Source organism: Lipomyces chichibuensis (assembly GCF_038497645.1).
Source record: "Lipomyces chichibuensis strain CBS 12929 unplaced genomic scaffold V1513scaffold_6, whole genome shotgun sequence".
In the NCBI taxonomy this organism is placed as follows: domain Eukaryota; kingdom Fungi; phylum Ascomycota; class Lipomycetes; order Lipomycetales; family Lipomycetaceae; genus Lipomyces; species Lipomyces chichibuensis.
The window spans coordinates 480,625-500,570 of record NW_027117458.1 but is presented as its reverse complement, the minus strand read 5'-3'; the positions used below and the strand labels follow the sequence as shown (position 1 = coordinate 500,570).

Sequence of the window (19,946 nt, the reverse complement as noted above, 5' to 3'; positions counted from 1 at the left end):
CAACTGACCTCAACTTTCACTCTCAGATCCACGGTCGCGAGTTCTTCGGGGAGGGTTATTAGAATGCTATTCAGAGACCATGATTAAGCGTTTGGACTATGGCAGCTTTAATGTGTAATCTCAATAAACAAGATTCGTTACTTCTTTTCACAACAATGTGGTGTGCTTCCAATAACTGAGCTGGATTATTACGACCATATGAGATGGCATTGTCACTGACATGAGAAATCACAACTCATATAGTGGCCTGACTCCTGACCTTAATTTGTGATCTGTGAGTGGCGATCCCATTTAGAGGCAATCTCCAATTCAAATACACCACACCTTGCTCCTGCTCCGTAGTCTACTTTATACTGTGACCTCTGTTCTTGTCAATGTGAATTACTAAACTACATTAAAATACCCGACACGAGAGAACATGACATGTCGACTGTTCAGTAAGCTGTCAGACGTGGATCGGATCATGATAACTTCCGGGACTGCGATTAACAATGAATAGGTACCGTTTGAATTATTTACTTCTTTAGTTCAAACTAACGTATGTGTGTTACCTGAGTAGTCCTACGTCAATGCCAGTCGTCGGCATGTGGTCCGATAGAACACGTCGCTGAATTGACGATGACGGCCCGTGTCAAGGTAATCAGATGTGTTTTGAATGTCGGCCTTATAGCTCGCCCTTCCCGTCGATGCTTCTTTTCGACATCTTTTTTCACGTCTCCAGCTCTGACTAAGCAACCAAAGTCGAACCACGTGGGTAATTCCATCTGTGAAGGTTTTGTCAAAACTGAACACCGCCAGCCGATTTGCACGCGGTTCCTGCTGAGTTTTCTGAAGCGCGTCCGTCAGTGCGTGACAGCGCAGCGCAGATCACACCTGAATATAAATACTGCATACGCCTGTGGATGTCATGGGCTCTATGCAACATAACAAGCTACTGAACCACCGACTACAGAATGGCTCCTCGCATCGCGATAGTCATCTACTCCATGTACGGCCATATCGCCACTCTTGCCGAGGCTGAGAAAGTCGGTATCGAGAAAGCTGGTGGCACTGCGACCATCTTCCAGGTCCCGGAGACACTCTCCCCCGAGATCCTGGCCAAGATGCACGCGCCACCTAAAAAGGACTACCCCATCGCGACAAACGAGACCCTCACATCCCATGACGCGTTCCTCTTCGGCATCCCGACGCGTTATGGCACCTTTCCCTCCCAGTGGAAGACTTTCTGGGACGCGACAGGCCATCTCTGGTTGAGCGGCGCACTCATCGGCAAGTCCGCCGGCATATTCGTGTCAACCGCAACACTTCAGGGAGGGCAGGAGACGACAGCACTCACCTCACTCTCGGTCCTAATGCACCATGGTATCACCTTCGTCCCGGCAGGATACCGTGCATGGAACCAGATGAGCAACTTGACCGAGGTCCACGGCGGAAGTCCTTGGGGCGCGGGGACTTTCGCCTCTCCGGATACCTCCCGAAAACCTACCCAGCTGGAGAAAGAAATTGCTGAGATCCAGGGTAGCGGATTCTACAAGTACGTCGAGAAGCTCTACTAACTGTTGACATTGATAGTGATCAAATGATTGTGGTTTTCGTCTAAAAAGACATTGCTTTGGGTTCTTCTTGTCGCTTTAACATTTTAACATATAAAATGATCGTGAATAATATTGGTAAACCTCATTGTATGTATCCGTAGGTATAACGCGCCATTTCATTATTTGATGGTAACTTAATAGATCATCTCGATTATGACGTGCTGTCCTGCGTACTTTCAGGGTAGGGGGTAAAGATCACTGATCACAGAGACCCTGGCTCTAATTATTGTGATTTGTGAGCTAAGGTTATCGGTGTTGCTCCAAATTTCGTGATAATGACATGGGAGTCATCAGCGGCCTCATATTATTCTGCTCCGTCGCAACCATCTGATTTAAGGCATTGCCTTCGTTCACCGTGAGTGTGAAATTCACCAGGATATACTCTATACCAAACACGAGAGATATTAACATATGGTGGCTGTTCAATGGGCCGGCCGAGCCTTTGTGCGGGGCTCATCTGAGCCCATGCGCATGTTTCTTTTGACAATCTGCGTTGCTGGACTGCAGTTCACATGGATATGTACCACGATGACTTAAATAATTTATTTATTATTTTAATCTAACATATGTGCACGGTGTTGAGCAGTCCTACGTCAACGTGTACCTTCTATCGCTCGGCATGACAAAGTCGATGCTATCTATCGTCTGGGTCGCAGGCCCGCTGTCCGGATTGATTATGCAGCCAGTCGTCGGCGTGTGGTCCGATGAATGTACGTCGCGTTACGGGCGAAGACGCCCGTTCATGGTTATCGGGTCTGTCATTGTCGGTCTGTCGCTCATGCTCATGGCTTGGACAAGGGAATTTGTGGATATCTTTGTCAAGTCTGAGCGGTGGGCGCCGACTGTCACCATTGTGTTTGCCGTGTTGTCGGTTTTCGCGGCTGATTTCAGCGTGAATGCGGGTGTGTAATTATCTTAGGTCATTGGTTGGTCGCCCGGGATCCTAACGTTGGGATAGTGCAAGCTTGTTGCCGCGCCATTATCGTCGATTCGCTGCCAAAATCGAAGCAAGAGCTCGCGAACGCCTGGGCGGGACGAATGGTCGCCGGCGGACATCTTATCGGGTATTTTGCTGGTGTTATCAACTTGGTCGACTATTTTCCCTACCTGGGGAACACGCAGCTCAAAGTTCTCTGTGCTATCTCGTCCCTCGCGCTGCTGTTTTGCGTCGGCCTAACTTCCTGGGCAGTCGATGAGCGCGTCTTAATCCTCACGAATGAGGCCGACAAATCAAGCTCGATATACCATATACTCAAAGCTCTCTTGCAGACAGGATTCCACCTCCCGACTCGTATCCGCCAGATCTTCATGGTCCAGCTATTCGCATGGTACGGTTGGTTCACGTTTTTGTTCTATTCCTCGACCTGGGTCGGCGAAATCTTTGTACGGTACGGCAACGGTGACCTCGCCGACTCCCCTGACAGGGTAGGCGCCATCGGCCGCGTTGGCTCGGTCGCGTTGACGGTCTACTCTACCATAACGCTCATGTGCTCGCTTGTTCTTCCCTTCTTTGTCGTGCCTCCTAATTCAGATGCCCACCACAACAAGGCGACGTACGAAAACATGCCGGACTTCATCGCGGACATATTGCATGCGATTGCGCCGTATAGACCTACGCTGCCGACGGCCTGGGTGATTGGACAATTGATCTACGCTCTCGCAATGTTCGGTACGGTGTTTGTCAAGTCCGTCAAAGCTGCCACGTTCGTTGTCGGTCTCTGCGGATTCTCCTGGGCGTTGGCTTCTTGGGCGCCGTTTTCGCTGCTTGCAGAGGAAATTAGAAAGCTGAACTCCACGACGACGATTGACGGGTACGAATCCGTTAGCCCAGAGGAGTTGCCTGTTGCGGACGAGGAGAGTATTGTTGAAGCACCAAGACGGGGTAGGCAGCTTGTGTTGACGCCGGAGCAAGGTAAAGACTACGTCGGCGCGACACCACTTGATTCCGCGTCTTCCGCATCGGCCCCAACAGCTGGTCCTTCCGACGCTATTCCTAGTAGCGCAATTCGCTATTCACCTGATGACATTTCGTCTTTGTCCGACGAGGACGACGTCGTAACCGACGAAGAATCCCAAGAATCCTCCGAACAAGCGGGCATATATCTTGGCCTTCACAACGTCTCCATCACCATCCCGCAATTCGTATCGACCTTCATGTCGTTCGTCATCTTCTCGATCTTGGATCCGGGTAAATCAGAAGAACTGACGGGCGACAGTGACGGGGAGTCTAGAACTGGCGTCGATGCTATCGGTGTCACGTTGCGATTGGGAGGCATAACAGCACTTGTGTCTGCATACATGGCGTGGAAGCTGCGCAAGTAGCAAAATGCGTTGGCGAGAGGGTTTGACGTGAGCGCAGAATCGGCTAAAAAAGAAATTTGCTCTATATATATTTTGCAAGTTGGTAGTTTGGATGACGTGTGTTTTGATTGGATATGTTTGCGGCTTCGGTTATGTAGAAAAAAATTTGTTGTATGTTACTGTTAATGGCTAGTGTTACCTATTGCTGGGTCGATATTTGATTATTTCACGCTTTTAGGACGCGAATATATTGCAAATCACGGCGAAACAAATGCAGAACGAAATAACCAAACGCCTATCCAAAAAAAAAATGCGCCAGGAAACAGGAAAAAAAAATATTTACACCTCTCTCGCCGCCTCGAACCCGGATGTACGACCGAAGGTGCTCGTGCGCCGACTCCCCGGATTCGAACTAAGGGATACGCGTCGCTCGGCCTGCAATTCCTGCTTTATGTCCCTTCTAGCCATGGACTCGCTCGGCAAAATGATTGCTCGGTCGAGCGCATAGGGGAGGCCTCGATGGCGACCACGGATCTACGAGCCAGTCAGCTATGCTCAAATCAAGCCCTTCCAACAGAACATGCGAAGAAAAAAAGGGTAGTGGCTTACCATCATCGCGACAATTACAAGTTTGCTAATAACAGAAAACTGCGCAGAAAACGACGTAGTGGTATTCGGATAGCCCAAACTCAACCCGACAGTACCATATGCACTCACAACCTCAAATAAAATATTAAAAATACTGAAGTCAATATCATTCGGATCTTGTATCTTCGGTCCCTCTGCTATACAGATTATAAAAACGCCAAGGAAAATGTACCATATATCGAAGGATAATTGCCGACGCAGATGGTTGGATACAAAGGAATCGTTCGCTTTCTTTGGTTTTCGTTTGTAGCGCGGTTTGGATTTGCCGCCCGACGAACGACGGGGCGTTTTTTCGGCGTCCACTGCATTCATAGACCGGCGCGCTTGACCGTCAGCGCCAGGCACGTCGTTATCTAGGAGTATGTCGCCTTCTCGCTCGGAATATTCATCCATCTCCTCGTCTTCGTCTTCTTCGTGCGCACTAACGTAGATTCCAAGCGATTGCTCCTCGTACACGTTCGTCCGGCGGACACTGATGGCAATAGGCATGACTGAGATGTACATCATCACGAGATAACTAACCTGCACGGCCGGATGTAACTGTGCCAAATCCACTACTAATAGGCCTGCCGTCCGCGTCGAAATGGCCTGGAATAATCCATCCAGGATTTTCTGGCCCGCGCTCCATGACGCGACTATTGGGCTGCCTATGTCGAGAATGATAAACAGAATAAGATCCATGACGTTGAGAATCACGAGGACTGCAAAAAGCCACCAGGTTGCGGTGGATGGGAACAGCAGCGTGAAACACCGACGTGGATGGTCGAGCAAGAAGAACAATGACTCCTGCGTGGCAGAGCAATCCGGAAACACTTTCGACAGTATCCAGATAATAAGCCGCAGCATACACGGAAACCCCGTGTTTCCAATGATAATCAGAAACCCCATCATTAAAAGTGGAAATATGGCTAATTGGAACTGGATCATGGACGTCGGCACGATAGTCAGACCTACGTCCATGAACGATGTTGTCGTCGTGAATGCACCCCACCATGCCGGCTGTTGGGCGTAGCTTTCAACAACTGGGCGGTACCGACCGGAGTTCATGATCCAGGGGATCAAACTAATGTTGCCCAAAATCAAGAATCCGAAGAAGTATGCGACTAGCACGACTGCTAGTGTACGCAGAGCACGGTATTCAACTCCACCTAGCTCTTCTCTCTGCTCGTCAGTCAGGCCAACAAAAGTCGAGTTCCGCGCAATAGTAGGCTCGTAAGACAAGTATGGCAGTATGCCCAATGACTTTCGCGACGTAGCTGACTGCCTGGAATTAGGCGAGCCCGCTCTCTTGCCTTTCAGAGTGCGCGAAACGATCCGCTCCAAGCGGTCCATCGTTGCAGACCGATTAAAGAAAAATTCTCCGATAGAGTTGTGCTTGGTTAGCGATCGAGTGCGGCCCACTGAACTTTCTGGTGCTTCGATGGTGATCGCGCGTTTCCTTATCTTGCTCCCGTGTTCATCAGCAGTCATATCTGAAGGGTCAACGTTTGACCTTGTAGGTCGGAGTGTGCGGTCCGTCATATCCTCGTGCTGGTCACATTCCTGCTCTAAACCATCACCCGACCGCCTCGTGAATTCAATGCCTGTGGATGACTTCCGTCGTTTAAACGGTAGATGATGACGAACTTCGGCAATGGGGGACGCGAAATTGATTTCCGCACTCCTGCGTCGCTTCGCCTCGGCAGCCTGCAGTTCAGCTTCAATTTCCTGCTCCCGGGGCGACTTAATGACCAGCGCAGGCCCGTGCTCGAAGTAGCTGAATGATCTGCGCGGTTGGTGGCTGCGTGGAGGCGGGAGATCAACGAAGCGAATGTCGCGATTAGCTGAACCCTGGCCAGGCTTACTAGGAAGTGAATGCGGACTTGGATCCCTAACGAGGGCGTCATCGGAGGACGAGGACTGACGGCGACCTCGATCTTCGGACGACGACGACAGGCGTTCGACCGTAAGGCCCACTACACCGATTAGCACAATCTGCACACCAATGACACAGTAATGATTGCGCACATTTGGGGTCCGAAGTCTGCGACGACTCGCCGCTCTCTTCATTATCCGTGTCATCGCGAATAGCATGTTCTTTATCACTCTGGCAGGAGTCACTTCTCAAATGCACATTTCTAAATTGAATCGGCTCATGATCGTCGTCGGCAGTCAGGTCGCTGTTTGGCCGTCGATGAGGCGACGCGGTCGTGAAACGTCTGTACCCGGGAAAATTTGTCTCTGTCATTTTAGCAGAATGCAAGATTGTGATTGGCTTTCCCGCGACGCCGTTGCTCTCAATATCCAGTCCATCAAGGCCATAACTCCGAGCTTTTCGGAGTCGGTGATCTAGACGAGATTTTTGGGCAATGTCCTTGAACGCTTTCTCGAACCAATACAACCGCAGGAACACCACGAATGTGGAAATTATGATTGGGTTCGTGAAGGCCGGGATGATATAGAGTACGACTTGTTGCCACAGCGTCATATCGTTGAGGTCGACGGTGTTGAGGCCGGCTTGGGTCGATGCGCCCGCGGCGAGGAAGAGGGCGTCGATGTATTTAATGTTGCCGCGTGGATAGATCATTATTGACCCAATTATCGCGGAGGCCATGATGAATATTGCTGAAAGCGAGTTAGCGGTATGAGCATGCAATTGAAGACATTGACGAATTACGAACCATGGAAGATGATGAAACGCGGCCTGAAAAGCGAGTAGCCGATCCTCAACAGAGAATCATTAAACTGCTGGAGACCCATTGCGTCTGTTGGCGCTATAGCATGAAGGACTGGAATTGCATGGTCAGATAATACGGCACTGGGCTGGGGTGGACTGTGTTTGGAGTCGAGAGATACAGATTGACTGATTGTACTTGCAATGTGGGGAGGGCTACTATAGAGGGTGTGGCTGTGTAGGGTGCTTACCGAAATATGCCCACTCTTCGATAGCACCGCCACAGGTGTCGTAAACAGTCCTGAATGACAAATATATCCATCTTGATCCTTCATAGTTATATTCTGTTTTTCTGCTCCTGAGACTGCAGTCATCTACTTAATTAGTCATAGTCTGCGTATCGCAATGCGCGAAGTTGTTGGGTGCATCTCCTAGTTCAGCGTGAAAGCATTATTGCGATAATTTTCTGTACAATAATAACATTCCGCCATATTATTAAGAACCATCATCAATCAATATTACACTCACATTAAATGCTTGCTCTGTGCAGCCAAAAAAAAAAATTTAAAAGAAATAAAAAAAGAAACAAACTGATTCGACCCAGGATCGAACTGGGGACGTTCTGCGTGTTAAGCAGATGCCATGACCAACTAGACCATCGAACCAATTGTTAGAAAAAGCAAACATCAAATCGCACAACTCCCTTCTCAACGTCACGTGATCATTCCCAGAACTGTAGCGAGTCATTTTCGACTACGTAATACAATAGTTTATAATGGGCCAATACAATAGTAGTTAATACTTAAAATGTTGACATCAGTCAATTGGTTTGTTTACGGGAACCATCTGCCTTGCGTCTAGTGCTCCACTACTATCTAACGAGACGATGATTAATAAGGATAGCGATAACTGTGATGGATGCTGACAGAGCGAGGCGGCTAGAACCTCGATGGACGACGACAGGCGATAGATAATAGATGAGTCCTTCGTTCCTGCGACAACGATTCCTCAGGACACAAGACAAATCAGAGGAAGATGCCGGGCCACGGAAGACACGACGTAGAACAGACAGGGTTAGGGCACATGGTGAGTGTCGCACAGGTTACTGGCGATTGCGCACGTGTGTACAAAGGTCATTGCATTTTGCTGCTGGATGGCTCAAGGTCCAACTTGGATTGGCCAGTGTGCGCACGCGACCCGACCTGGGGCCGACCAATCGTAATCAGCGACTCGAGCACACGCGAGCAGAGCGCGTGCCTTGGGACTTTTCACTCCACAGCGGCTCGAAACGTTGAAGGAAATTGCTATCTGATCTCGATCAAAATACAATCCGCCACCCAAAAAAGTGAGTATCTTCTCTGGCAGTAACAGATTATTGGCTGGGCACGCACCCCGGGGCGGCCTCGCAACAGTGTGGTCAGTCCTATAACTATATATATATATATATATATATACCTCTCTGTCTATACCTCTCTTCTGCCTCGTCTGTCGTCGTCATCATCATCATCATCACCAACAATGACTCAGTCCCTGTCCAGGATGCCGTCTCCGACGTCCACTGGCGACTGCCCTCGCTCACCGTCCGGTCCACTCATCACGCCACCTCCCTCAACCGACATCTTGCCCAACGATCCCCAGTGCGCGTCGGAAATCGCCGCATTCTTCCTACCTCCGTCAGTTACATTAAACGACTCTAAACAGCCCCAGCTACTGCCCAAGGATTCCTTTAGTGACGCACGCACTCAACAGCAGCAGCAGCAGCTTACTTCCAATGTCCAAACCCGTAGCAAGTTCGCCCCGTCCAAGCTTCCGCCGCCGCCAATGCGGTCGCGCAGGATTATCCAGATGCAGCCTGTTCTGCCAAAACCCGCCGCCGCCGTCAAGACCACTACCAAGCAGCAGTCGCAGTCGCAACCGCTCGAGACTCCTGCTGCGCCAAAGTCAAAACGAGGAACCGGCTCGTCCACTTCGGCTGCGACTCGCAAGACAGCACGCAAAATCGCGCATTCCGCAATCGAACGCCGACGGAGGTCGAAGATGAATGAGGAATTTGATGCGCTTAAGACCATGGTCCCAGCATGCCGTGTCGCTAGTCAAACCCATGGTGAGGCTAGTCTGCATAAGTTGGGTATTCTGCAGGCTACCGTGGAGTATGTGCGATATTTGGAAGGATGCATCGGCCAGCTACAGGCACGCGTAGAGTCCTTGGAATCGGGTAATGAGACTGGTCGCGACACAAAGCTTGATCTGACCCAGCATTTTGATGAGAGTGACGTTGACCGTGATGACGAGGCAAAGATGGATTATGATGAAGAGATGGAGGACGACGAGGACGATGAAGATGAAGATCAGGGCGATGACGACAATGACGACGACGACGCCCAAGAGTCGACCGCGGCGGACCTGGTCCCTGCTCCCGCGTTCGACGACGATGACGACATGGAGGAAGCTGGCAAGGAGGTCAGCCGTACTCTCTTGATGCTTAGACACAACAGCGATTCTGGTCCTGCGTTGGCCCTCGACGGTAATAATAGCACACGTGTGGGCATAAGGGTCTGCGACTTATTGGGGTAATCGGAGTATACTAGGTGTTTTATCTGAAATTATGGTGATTTATTGGCGTATAGTATATTTGATAAACGTTGGTACTGTGTTAATTGTGGGTTCTGATTTTGTATTTTACTACCTATTCTGTACTGGCTAACAAATAAGATTGATTTCGTTATTTCTTCAAACACTCAAAGCACTAATTATTACAAACCGAGTACAGGTGAACAAATCATATCTTGGCCTCACCATCTGGCACGATCTTGCCCATGATATTGTACCGCTGACTAAAATACGAAAACCAGTCATCCAGTACTGTAAACTCTCCCTCGTCCAACCCGTCCGTATCCGGTACCGCATGCTCGGGCTTCAGACTACTCTTTGCTAATCCCCTCGATCCGTCTTTTCCGGCGAAAACAGCGTACGAGCCGCCGGGACCGTACACCTTGCTGTTCTTTGTCACATCGAAGACAGTGCCTTTCACGGAAACGTAGATTGATGGATTTTGTACACCTGACCTTACTCAGCTCCGGAATATAGAGCCATGGAATACAGAAATTACTTACCATCATATTGTCGTAATTCGGATAGCGTGAATTGTGTGTCCTTGGGCGGGTCCAAGACGACCGGCTCTTTGGGAGCGAACCGCGGGGCCATGATCTGATTGATTATGCTGACAATCTATGTATCCTCTATTTCTTTCCGATTATCAGCAGATAGCAGCATTATCTGAACTGGAAGCCAGCAACGGATATTCAGTGCTGGCTCTATTGCGGGGTTCAAGTAACTTCTGCGAATAGCGGATGTTTCCCGTTATGCTCACGCCCTAACCCACAATTAACTACAGCCAGGGTAACGCTCTACACCATGTACTATCTTCCGTCTTTGTTCTCATAATCTTCACCATAATCAATCCCCGCAGATCTTCATAATCGGAGCCGACGCGCACAGATCAACCATGCCTGCTGTGGTTATTAAATGCTATATTCGCACATTTATTCGTCTTACAGCCCTTTCTATCCGTATATTCTTGCATCAAGTAATCTTATACTTGTCCAAAAATGCCACTTCGAGGGCTCTTTTCTCGCCGACAATCTTTTGACTCGAGCTCCTTACAAAGTGACTGCGACGGTATCGACGTCACGGATGACCGTGCGCTATCCCCGCCAAATCTCGCAAGCCGACCGGGACTCGGCAGTTCGAGTTCCAGATATCTCAACACCAGAACTCCGATTCCCTGTCCAAGTGGTTTCGAGGCCGTCCACACGCGCGCTGGTCCAGACGGAGAATACGGCTCCTTAACCGAATGGCCGACGTTCAAAGAATACAACAAGGAGACGACCAAGCGGATTATCCAGTCGCTGCAGAATTTGGACCGATTGAAGATTAATACTGCCTCGCGGGATTATTATCGGCTTGGGATGCCTAGCTTGAAACTATTTCGACGGCAAATAAATTACTTGCGGGTGTATTTGCTTGAAGGAGCAAAGGTTCCTTGTGTCGGACGGTACCTCCATGCGTTGAAAATTTCGGCCGAACAGCATGCTCCACCTGCAATTCATACCCTCGGACATGTACATTACCTGCTCGACAGCGTGCCACATCGCCTCAAGGCTCGGGAATTCGCAAACAGTGTGGCAGAGCGTGCGCATGAGAGACAGAGCACCTGGGAATACGCAGCAACGTCTACCCGCGTGCACGCGATCTGCTCCAAAGACGAGCCCAGCCTTCACTACGGAACGATTTATATGCGCATGTCTGCGTGGGACCCCGATGTCATCCTTATCCGTGCGACAAAGCTTTCACATACCTGGCTCAATACCCTTTCCCGAGCGCGGGTCCTGGGCAAGAAGATCATAATCCTGGTCGATTGCTCGTCGTCGCAGTATGATGGTATTGTGAGGACGATTAGCTTGGTCATCCACGAATGGAACACAACGCACTGCGTGCATGTGAGCAACAGGATCATGGACTCAGCAGTTATTTACGAGAAATATGACAGAGATGCAGTCTCGGGTGTTACGAACATCGCATGGGCATTCCATCCTCTTGTCGTGTCCATCTTTCGCGTCGACCCCACCGTCAGTGCGACATTCACGGGCTTCCACGAATACTTGTCAATATTCAGCTACGTCAAGCACTGGTTCGCGCCGGCCATTACGTACCCTGCGCACCTCGACTTTAGTATTCGCCCGCCGCGACGGATAGGGGGAAATATCCCGACAGTGTTTTGGACCGACGAGGAATCTCCTATCTTCCGCATGACGGCCGCGATATTCGACCCGAGGACGGGAGGGCAGAATATTCATGTCGTCGGCCATAACGGTGAGCTTGTGCTCGGAGAGATGTACACTCTCGGTCCCGATGGATACGATGTCCGTGGACTTGCCATATACTACGATATCGTTGTCAAGAAAATCGTGCATATCCCCTCCTACTCCAACCGCCGAGTCGTGAAGTCGGGCGAGACCGCCGTGATTACAATTATCGTCCGGAAACAACCGCCCGATTTCCACATAAACGAGCGCAACATGCGACGAATGCGCATCACGAAAGATTATTTCTCACTCATGGCACACATCCCACGAGACAACCTCCTCCCTAAACCGCCATGGCGACACCCAAAGCCCGAATCCGTGCAAGAGATGTCCCTAGAATCCGCGATCCAGGCTCCCGCTCAGAGACGATACACCCGTCCACCGACCGGGGTCGTTGTCATTGACATCGACACGCTCTCTCATGCGCAAAAGTTCGCAAAATGGAACTTTCGGCGCGAAAGTGTGATAAGCCTCGGTCTCCCCCACGGCTGGCTATACGCTCGCGTTCTGGATCGGCATCCGGCACGCAACGTCATCGTCGTCGAATTTGTGAATAAACCGAACTTCATGCCCCCAGACGCCACATTCCAGGATTTAATCCCATACGCGAAATTCGCGACCCCAGCGTGGGATGTCGTGTGGACTTCTGAGCGGGTTGCTATTGCGGAAATGCACGACGCGGCAGCTGGTGAAATTAGTTTCGCGGGACGGATTGTGGGAGTGGAATTTGTAAGTCGCGAGATTCCGGGTTTCAATGAGTTTTTGCAACGACAACGGGGCAGCAAAATGGAGGTACTTAACAAAGAGATCGAGAGTTCTGATGAAAACTGACGACGCTGTGACGTGATCTCTGCTTTCAATTGGTTCCTTTGGAATACTGTTTGCTATTTTATTTTATTTTATTTTATTATCGGCGCAGAGGCGTATTTAATTTGCAGTTATCTGTTGAGGCTTGATTTTATTTGAATACCCGCGAATGTTAGCTCGTATATCTCCTCTTCTCACGTCAATGCCGTAGATGGATTTGCCCAACGGAGCATATTCATCTTCTCATTCAGCAGAATATTCTTGTCTAGATGCTCGTCAAGTCGACTCTTACCTTTCAGGGAGATCACAAGGTTTCCGCAAGATTTTAACGCCCGTCGAGTCAAGGATGCGAAGAAGTTGTAGGAAGTCGAACCAGATCTGAGATCTACATCTAAGGGTGACCTTGCAAGAGAACCTCTTTCCGGTGTGCCCCTTCATTTCGCCACAGCTGGCTGGTAACGTATGACAGGGCACAATTGAACACATGAACGTAACATTCTTCTGCGCATTCCATACTGTCATTCCAGTCTCGGACAACTCTTTGATTCCCTCCAAAAGTGGACTTAGGAAGAAAAAGGTATGGGTAACTAGCCGGGAATACCATTTAATGTGGGCCATGTTGACTTCCATAACATTAATTCTGACTTTCACCAATGTTGATCCAAAAAAACGAAAATAATGGCCAATTCCCCGGCCGTATTAGGACATCCACCTGCAATTTGTCTAATAGAACGAGAGTCCCAATCCCAAACAACACGCCCAGAGGAAAGGCTTTGGTTTCGGGGAATGGGCTCTATGTCTGAGCCGCACAGGCTCATCGATTACAGTTTTGAGCCGCTTTTGCGAACAGTTTAATCCAGTCCTTACGTGTAATAATCAATTCCCAGACTATTTGTGAATCACTCCAGTCCACAGTTAATCGCTCTCAACTATGCACCACTTATTAATGCGCACTCAGTATGTCTCCGACTTACTGAATTAACAACGATTGAAACGCACAGCGCAACAATTACGCGACAACAATGCAGCACGAATATCTCGATACCGCGAAACAGTTCCCATCGGGAAATTTTTTGTTTTCTAGTTATTTTCTGCACCGTCAAGTTTATATCCATCGGATTCAAACTGCTACTCGCTCGGTTTAAAAAGATATCTGTGTCAAGTGCGTACCACAGCGCAAATGTCGGTTTATATCGACTAAATAAATTCGTAGCTCCGAATCGGCGGTGGATAGAATCATTCTAGCCGTCACTCCATTACCCCCAATCTGTACGGATAGGCTCATATACACAGTTACATAGCACAGATATCGCAACAAAAAAAAAGGTCACTTGGTGTTCAACAACCTCAGACTTGCCTTTCCTTCTTCAAGCATCGTCTCTGTCATGTTTCTTGCTCGTCGTCAAAGGGATCTTTCATGATGGTACTGGCAGTATGTATACGGCGTTAGATAAGATTCAACACGCTCGGAACAATACCGACAATGCCCCTCGCTGAAAGAGATCCACTTTGATTTTTGCAACGCTGTATCGCGACAAAAGACGATATCAGAAGTATCTGGTTGTCATCATCGGTCCCCATCGGTCTTATCCACCAAACCATTTAAACAGAGACATTGAAGGAAATCTTTTAACTTTTATTAACCCGCTCTAGTATACAACCGGACTAAACGAATTTATCAGTACCTCTAATCTTACCCTTTCCCTCTTCCATCTTAGCTGACCGCGCGCCAAATTGGATCTAATGTACCAGCTGTCAGAATTTTCCTTTCTTGCAAGCTAATATACGCAATAGTCACTCACAGCACGCTTTTTCTCCTCTGCGACCTGGTGCAGTCCGATAACTCTTGCAAACTGTCGGAGTAGCCATTTTCCCTCTTTAGCACTCTCTCTTACCCGCAATTTCGAATCCAACGGACAACGTAATGCAAAATCCACAAATTCCTCGTCCAAAAAAGGGTATCGAAACTACATATCGTAAATCCTACCAACTTCGACCCACAAGCAACATGGAAAATACAAAGACGTACCTCTTTACCCCAGTGGGCACCTACGCGATCATCCCTTCCCAAATTCCGTTCATGCAATCTCCCAAAATCCAGTGTCAACTCTTTCGCTAAAGCCTCATACCCACCTCGAGCAAAGCTAGTCCCGTGGCGAGTGTACCCAGCAAACAACTCATCTGCGCCTAATCCAGAGATCAGCACCCGGCTCAATGTGGTGTACTCTTCCACCGGGTCGGACACGGGAGAAGTGAACATTGTGCCGATACCTCTTGCTGCGAAAAAGAATGCTAAGGCGATGGAAAAGTCCATTACGCTGTCTTTGGGAAACATCAGATCCTGCACGTGGGATTTGCATTCTAGGACTTGAGTATACGGCACGTTTATCTCCACAAATCTGAAGTCACACCGGCATGACTGTAGGCCGGGCAAAGATCGCAGTTCCTGCCAACTTTGTCGTCCAAGAATGCGATCGGGTGTATCGTAGCCGCCGCCGATGCGAGGATTTTCAAAGGCGACGTTGAGGAGGTCGATATGCGCGTTGTGGTCGCGTAGGGTGATGGCGGTTAAATATGCAAGAAGAGTGCAGTCGATACCTCCGGAGAAGAGGATCGCATAGGTGTCCGCTTTAGACCTAGAGTGATGGATCGCGAGAACACGGCGGCGGACTGCGGCAAGCAAAGTTGACGAGAATTCGGTAACGAGGGCATCATAGCTGTATTGGGTAAGAGAGATGTCGGAATATATAGGCACATATGGGTATTTCTAAGCAACAGTCAGAATACGATCAGCGCGAGAAATCAAAGAACAATACCAACGACCCGCACAATTCATACGACCACGGTATAACTTCGATATCCATCTAAATATCTTAGCCCGGTATCAACACGACATGCAAAGGATAATTACAATGCGCAGATCTAACTTATAAACTTCGCCGGCAGGAACTTCTCGCCAGTCAGTGCGTAATACAGGATCGAAAGCTGGCAGACTCGACAAGGCTATACAGTCTTTTCGAGACCGGTTGACGAGGAGACTACGTCTACCAATACAATCTCTTGCCCACCATATGCATTTCGACATTATATCGTAGTACACAAATGCATATTCACCTCGGATTGACTGTAAAGTCTCTATAACTCCGAACCGGTCAAACAGTTGTGATAATATTGCCGTATCGTTTTTACAGACTGCATCATCACCTAATATCTCCGACCTGTATCCTTCTAATTCACCAACAGCATCATATAGTTCGCCATTGAATTGCAATATCCGACCTTCTGGAGATTGTAGCGGTTGGGGCGTCAATGGATCACGCATGGACAACACGGTCGAAAAAAAAGTCAGCTGTTTTGACTCATTATCGTCGTTGGTGTTAATGTCAACAACAACCGTGTTATAGCAATCCGGACCGCGACGTTTGAGCGCTTGTTCGAGCTGTAATCCAGCTAAAGTAAACTTGAAAAAAACATCGCTGTTATTGGATGCGGACTTTGATTTCGGGACCAGACTGAAGAAAATGCCGCACATTTGCCTTCAAGTCAAAAACTGATCCCCATATACCGTATTTGCTATGCTAATCTGTTGTTGATGTTAAATTGTTTTGTGCAGATAGTTTTGTGGATATTTGTTCTGGTCAGCATCATCTCCACCGCCACTATGGAAGTTGTTCAGAACCCTCGTGATCCTGTCCCCATCTCCCACCTGTTCAAAATTGCACGTTTCGATAACCCTCAACCGGCGGCACTTTTGCGTTTATTTTATTAATACCGTCACACTACGATTTGCTTCGTCTGCATCTGGCATCTCGCACGACGACTGGCATTCGGTGGCATCTCGCACGACGACTGGCATTCGGACAATAGCTTTCACAGCCGTCATTTGATTTATAGCATTCCCCGGTGAAGGCGTGCTTCGTTCTAGCGGGGCAAGACAAACTCAGCTGAAGTCGACAGAGGCCCAGCTGTAACATGTCCGCGCTGCAGTCGCCTGTCCTGTCTTCGTCTCCGTCTCCGTCGACGGATAAAGGGACTATTGAAGACAGTCCGGTTCCTCCTGCTGAGTCGTCTGTGGCTTCTTCTAGTCTCGATAGGTATGCGTCAACTTGAGTGTTATATCCTTATCGAGGCATCCATGCGTGCCAACCTCCTTACTGCATATTACAGTTCGATGCTGACTATATCTCTTTCTTGAGTAGTTCTTTAGCTGGTCTTACACTGTCAGACTCTTCCGAAATGGTGTCGTTACTTGCAACACCGCGAGATGACGACCTCCCAGCACCGTCACCAATGCCTACACCCCAGCCTACGATAGGAAAGCCAAGCCTGAATCTACAGAGCATATTAGAGCAATTCGACCCATTATCGCTTGTGTCATCTTCTGATGAGCGCTCCCCACCACCATCTCGGTCGTCCAGCAAGTCGACGCCGTTCACATTGTCAAGATCATCGAGCACGGCTTCGAACGTTTCTAAGTCTCTTAACAGCTCGACAAAGCCGGTGCATCCGGTGTCCACCATCTCTAAACAACCTATTAAATCAACCACATCGCCGGCACGTTCGTTGGCGCCTAAAGTTACGGATAAGCAGCAATCAACGTCGTCGCGTCTTGCAGCAGTACAAGGCAACCAACAAGCCGAACTTCCCAAGCCAGAAGACCAGCCCGCCGAGTTGCCCTTTGACTTCCAGCGCTTCCTCAGCCAGCTCCGGCATAAAGGCGCGGACCCGCTGTCTCGCTACCTGAAGAGCTTTCTCCACGAATTCGGGAAACGGTCGTGGACTGTCCGTGAGCAAGTCAAGATAGTCCAGGATTTCCAGAACTTCATCGCGCCGCGGATGCCACTGTATCCGCCATTCTCGACGTTGCCGGAGACTGAGATTGCAAATGCGTTAGAGGGCATGGAGAAGTTAATTATGAACCGATTGTACTCGCAGACGTTCTCGCCTGAAATTCCCAGGAGTAGACGGACGTTTAGCCATGAGGAGGATCTATTGCGAGATAACGTGCTTGAGGAAAAGGTGCGGATATGGTCGTGGATAGAAGGTAACCATTTGGACGTAGAAAAAACTATTATCGATAGCGGTGAACGATTCATTTTGTTAGCCGAAGACGGTACGTTCAATTTCGTAACTGCTTCATATTAACGTGCACTAACAAGCTACCAGAACTACTAAAAATCAACAACTATCGCGCACCTAGGGACAAGATTATTTGCATTCTTAATTGCTGCAAGGTTATTTTTGGACTTCTCAGGCAGACCAAGACAGAAGAGTCCGCCGACAAATTTCTACCTATTCTCATATATGTCGTGATCAAGGCGCAGCCAAAGCATCTTGTCTCGAATGTGCAGTACATTATGCGGTTTCGTAGTCCTGACAAGCTAAACGGTGAAGCTGGTTATTATTTGTCGTCGCTACAGGGGGCCATTAGCTTCATCGAATCGCTCGATCGGAATGCATTGAACATTACAGATGAAGAATTTGAAGAGTATGTACCAGTTGGGTCGGTGTTAAGTCTATACTGCTCCTAACTACTATTAGACGAGTCGTACAATCCGTTGCAATGATTCAAGAAAAATCTGATCGCCGTGATGAGCCCAACGAGCTTCCGAGGTCGCCGAGGACTTCCACCTCAGCCGCCAGTCTTCAAGCACGGACTCAAACTCCGCCGTCACGACCATTCTCGCCGGCAGACATGGCCGACGTGGCTTCTGGTGTTGCATCACAGGTACAAGAGGCTCTCAGCGCCACTTTCACTGCACCATTCAAGCAATTTTCAAAGCTCTTCGATGGCGACGACACTGATGATGAAGAACGCAAGCAATCTATTATCAGTCGCACTCGAAACTTTGCTCGCCGAACATCGTCCACGTCACAACAAGCCCGTCCTCAATCTCCGCAGCAACCAACCTCCAACGACCGTCGACGGTCAACGTCCTCTGGCTCACAAATAGACCCAAGCGCTGCCGCAGCGCGTCAAGCAACCCAGGAAACTCGTGAATCTAGGCGGCAAGGACAGCAAGAGCATAAGAGCGTCGTCGAGACACTGCAGCAGATGTTCCCGAATTTGGACATGGATGTCATTGAGGATGTTGTATCGCAGAAACATGGACGCGTGGGTGTGGCAATTGACGCCTGTTTGGCCCTCGCTCAGGAATGAATGTAGGAATATATACCTCTGCTGATTGCGAAAGAGGTGTATTTCGCAGCGCAGTCAGGGTGGCATCAGTTTGGTTACGTTCTACGTTGGTGCAGTATTGTCCATGGCGAGCGCTAGGAGTGATTTTATTCCATTGAGAGAATTTGCATATATAGCTACCTAAGTCATCTATTAAATACCTTATGAGGGAACCAGTCACTCTGACGGTTAAACCAGATGCACTGTGTATGTAATATGTGTCATTTTGCCAATACATACTCGTGTACATGTGCTGCTCTGCTAGTGTCGATCTTACGTTCATGACAAGAAGTATGCAACTTCAATTGTTGTTAGTGACGCTTTTGTCCATGGTCTGGAGGCATTTTGTGCAGTTTTTTTGTTGTCTGCAGCTCGTGATTGACAAACCAATTTTAGTTTATGAATCGCACCCGTGCCGTCATCCATATATAATAATCAAATAGCATATACATGGACATATTGGCCATTGCATAAACTCAATAGCTTGATATCCCAAAAAATCATGAGGAATAATGCTCTTTTGAAACCCTTCATTTTGTGATTGTTTATATTTAGTCAGTAGACAATCAATGTCTGAACTCGCCGCGCTATTTCCAGGTTTCATCTGCCGGAAGCGGAAGATAGATACTGTTTGCGCTAAGCATTACCGTAAAAGGACACTGCCTGCCCCACGATTGAGCCGCTCCATCTTTGGAAGACGACTGTTGACTTCTGCATATGCATGTCCGTACAAACCTGACATAGCGCAAGATGGCAGGCGGTGCCTTTCCAGTTAAGCCTGGCATTGGACTCAACTTCCCGCGAGGCTCTTGCCATGCCAGTCGGAAATACCCTCAGCGGCAGATCGAGGTCGAAGCACTTGAACGGAAATCTACGAGTAGGCGCCGTGGCAGTAGCAG

The 19,946-nt window shown here is 48.9% G+C and overlaps 9 protein-coding genes and 1 non-coding gene across 10 annotated transcripts; 6 read left to right on the top strand and 4 right to left on the bottom strand.

Annotated features, from left to right (window-relative positions):
- The first annotated feature begins 859 nt into the window (after positions 1 to 859).
- Positions 860 to 1,797, top strand: V1513DRAFT_278865 (flavoprotein-like protein). The gene is made up of 2 exons (XM_066894574.1): positions 860 to 1,682; positions 1,737 to 1,797. Exon 1 carries the CDS (start codon positions 954 to 956, stop codon positions 1,554 to 1,556), a length of 603 nt encoding a protein of 200 aa, XP_066755156.1. The 5' UTR covers positions 860 to 953; the 3' UTR covers positions 1,557 to 1,682; positions 1,737 to 1,797.
- Positions 1,798 to 1,858: 61 nt separating this feature from the next.
- Positions 1,859 to 4,187, top strand: V1513DRAFT_440170 (uncharacterized protein). Its single transcript, XM_066897320.1, has 2 exons — positions 1,859 to 2,497; positions 2,554 to 4,187. Exons 1-2 carry the CDS (start codon positions 2,215 to 2,217, stop codon positions 3,915 to 3,917), a joined length of 1,647 nt encoding a protein of 548 aa, XP_066755155.1. The 5' UTR covers positions 1,859 to 2,214; the 3' UTR covers positions 3,918 to 4,187.
- V1513DRAFT_475091 (cation transport protein-domain-containing protein) lies at positions 4,032 to 7,283 on the bottom strand (the record flags this gene model as incomplete). The annotated part of the gene is made up of 4 exons (XM_066900195.1): positions 4,032 to 4,430; positions 4,506 to 6,499; positions 6,552 to 7,148; positions 7,205 to 7,283. 4 exons carry the CDS (start codon positions 7,281 to 7,283, stop codon positions 4,236 to 4,238), a joined length of 2,865 nt encoding a protein of 954 aa, XP_066755154.1. The 3' UTR covers positions 4,032 to 4,235.
- A 505-nt stretch (positions 7,284 to 7,788) lies between these two features.
- V1513DRAFT_t27 lies at positions 7,789 to 7,862 on the bottom strand. Its single transcript has one exon. It is a non-coding gene; the product is annotated as a tRNA-Val (tRNA).
- Positions 7,863 to 8,715: 853 nt separating this feature from the next.
- On the top strand, positions 8,716 to 9,771 carry V1513DRAFT_375742 (uncharacterized protein; the record flags this gene model as incomplete). Its single annotated transcript, XM_066894907.1, has 1 exon — positions 8,716 to 9,771. The coding sequence occupies one exon, from the start codon at positions 8,716 to 8,718 to the stop codon at positions 9,769 to 9,771; it is 1,056 nt and encodes a 351-aa protein (XP_066755153.1).
- Positions 9,772 to 9,854: 83 nt separating this feature from the next.
- On the bottom strand, positions 9,855 to 10,521 carry V1513DRAFT_396484 (cytochrome b5-like heme/steroid binding domain-containing protein). Its single transcript, XM_066895385.1, has 2 exons — positions 10,311 to 10,521; positions 9,855 to 10,257 (listed from the first exon to the last, which is right to left on the bottom strand). The coding sequence occupies exons 1-2, from the start codon at positions 10,399 to 10,401 to the stop codon at positions 9,977 to 9,979; spliced, it is 372 nt and encodes a 123-aa protein (XP_066755152.1). The 5' UTR covers positions 10,402 to 10,521; the 3' UTR covers positions 9,855 to 9,976.
- A 48-nt stretch (positions 10,522 to 10,569) lies between these two features.
- V1513DRAFT_278263 (uncharacterized protein) lies at positions 10,570 to 13,076 on the top strand. The gene has a single exon (XM_066894571.1). The coding sequence runs from the start codon at positions 10,806 to 10,808 to the stop codon at positions 12,891 to 12,893; it is 2,088 nt and encodes a 695-aa protein (XP_066755151.1). The 5' UTR covers positions 10,570 to 10,805; the 3' UTR covers positions 12,894 to 13,076.
- A 1,183-nt stretch (positions 13,077 to 14,259) lies between these two features.
- V1513DRAFT_278314 (asparagine synthase-domain-containing protein) lies at positions 14,260 to 16,524 on the bottom strand. The gene is made up of 5 exons (XM_066894572.1): positions 15,781 to 16,524; positions 15,686 to 15,733; positions 14,899 to 15,636; positions 14,672 to 14,836; positions 14,260 to 14,609 (listed from the first exon to the last, which is right to left on the bottom strand). Exons 1-5 carry the CDS (start codon positions 16,399 to 16,401, stop codon positions 14,535 to 14,537), a joined length of 1,647 nt encoding a protein of 548 aa, XP_066755150.1. The 5' UTR covers positions 16,402 to 16,524; the 3' UTR covers positions 14,260 to 14,534.
- V1513DRAFT_411418 (uncharacterized protein) lies at positions 16,345 to 17,097 on the top strand. Its single transcript, XM_066895729.1, has one exon. It carries the CDS (start codon positions 16,462 to 16,464, stop codon positions 16,636 to 16,638), a length of 177 nt encoding a protein of 58 aa, XP_066755149.1. The 5' UTR covers positions 16,345 to 16,461; the 3' UTR covers positions 16,639 to 17,097.
- Positions 16,345 to 19,504, top strand: V1513DRAFT_440153 (uncharacterized protein). Its single transcript, XM_066897319.1, has 4 exons — positions 16,345 to 16,963; positions 17,069 to 17,982; positions 18,036 to 18,357; positions 18,411 to 19,504. The coding sequence occupies exons 1-4, from the start codon at positions 16,842 to 16,844 to the stop codon at positions 19,027 to 19,029; spliced, it is 1,977 nt and encodes a 658-aa protein (XP_066755148.1). The 5' UTR covers positions 16,345 to 16,841; the 3' UTR covers positions 19,030 to 19,504.
- Positions 19,505 to 19,946: the final 442 nt, after the last annotated feature.

Bases quoted from the DNA above. Each gene is read 5' to 3' on its own strand.
- V1513DRAFT_278865 (XM_066894574.1), top strand. From the start codon at position 954: ATGGCTCCTCGCATCGCGATAGTCATCTACTCCATGTACGGCCATATC.
- V1513DRAFT_440170 (XM_066897320.1), top strand. From the start codon at position 2,215: ATGACAAAGTCGATGCTATCTATCGTCTGGGTCGCAGGCCCGCTGTCC. The intron at 2,498-2,553 runs GTGTGTAATTAT...ACGTTGGGATAG, and splicing joins TGATTTCAGCGTGAATGCGG to TGCAAGCTTGTTGCCGCGCC.
- V1513DRAFT_396484 (XM_066895385.1), bottom strand. From the start codon at position 10,401: ATGGCCCCGCGGTTCGCTCCCAAAGAGCCGGTCGTCTTGGACCCGCCC. The intron at 10,258-10,310 runs GTAAGTAATTTC...GAGTAAGGTCAG, and splicing joins CGAATTACGACAATATGATG to GTGTACAAAATCCATCAATC.
- V1513DRAFT_278263 (XM_066894571.1), top strand. From the start codon at position 10,806: ATGCCACTTCGAGGGCTCTTTTCTCGCCGACAATCTTTTGACTCGAGC.
- V1513DRAFT_278314 (XM_066894572.1), bottom strand. From the start codon at position 16,401: ATGTGCGGCATTTTCTTCAGTCTGGTCCCGAAATCAAAGTCCGCATCC. The intron at 15,734-15,780 runs GTAATTATCCTT...TAAGATATTTAG, and splicing joins ATAAGTTAGATCTGCGCATT to ATGGATATCGAAGTTATACC. The intron at 15,637-15,685 runs GTATTGTTCTTT...ACTGTTGCTTAG, and splicing joins ATGAATTGTGCGGGTCGTTG to AAATACCCATATGTGCCTAT.
- V1513DRAFT_411418 (XM_066895729.1), top strand. From the start codon at position 16,462: ATGTTAAATTGTTTTGTGCAGATAGTTTTGTGGATATTTGTTCTGGTC.
- V1513DRAFT_440153 (XM_066897319.1), top strand. From the start codon at position 16,842: ATGTCCGCGCTGCAGTCGCCTGTCCTGTCTTCGTCTCCGTCTCCGTCG. The intron at 16,964-17,068 runs GTATGCGTCAAC...TTTCTTGAGTAG, and splicing joins GCTTCTTCTAGTCTCGATAG to TTCTTTAGCTGGTCTTACAC. The intron at 17,983-18,035 runs GTACGTTCAATT...ACAAGCTACCAG, and splicing joins CATTTTGTTAGCCGAAGACG to AACTACTAAAAATCAACAAC.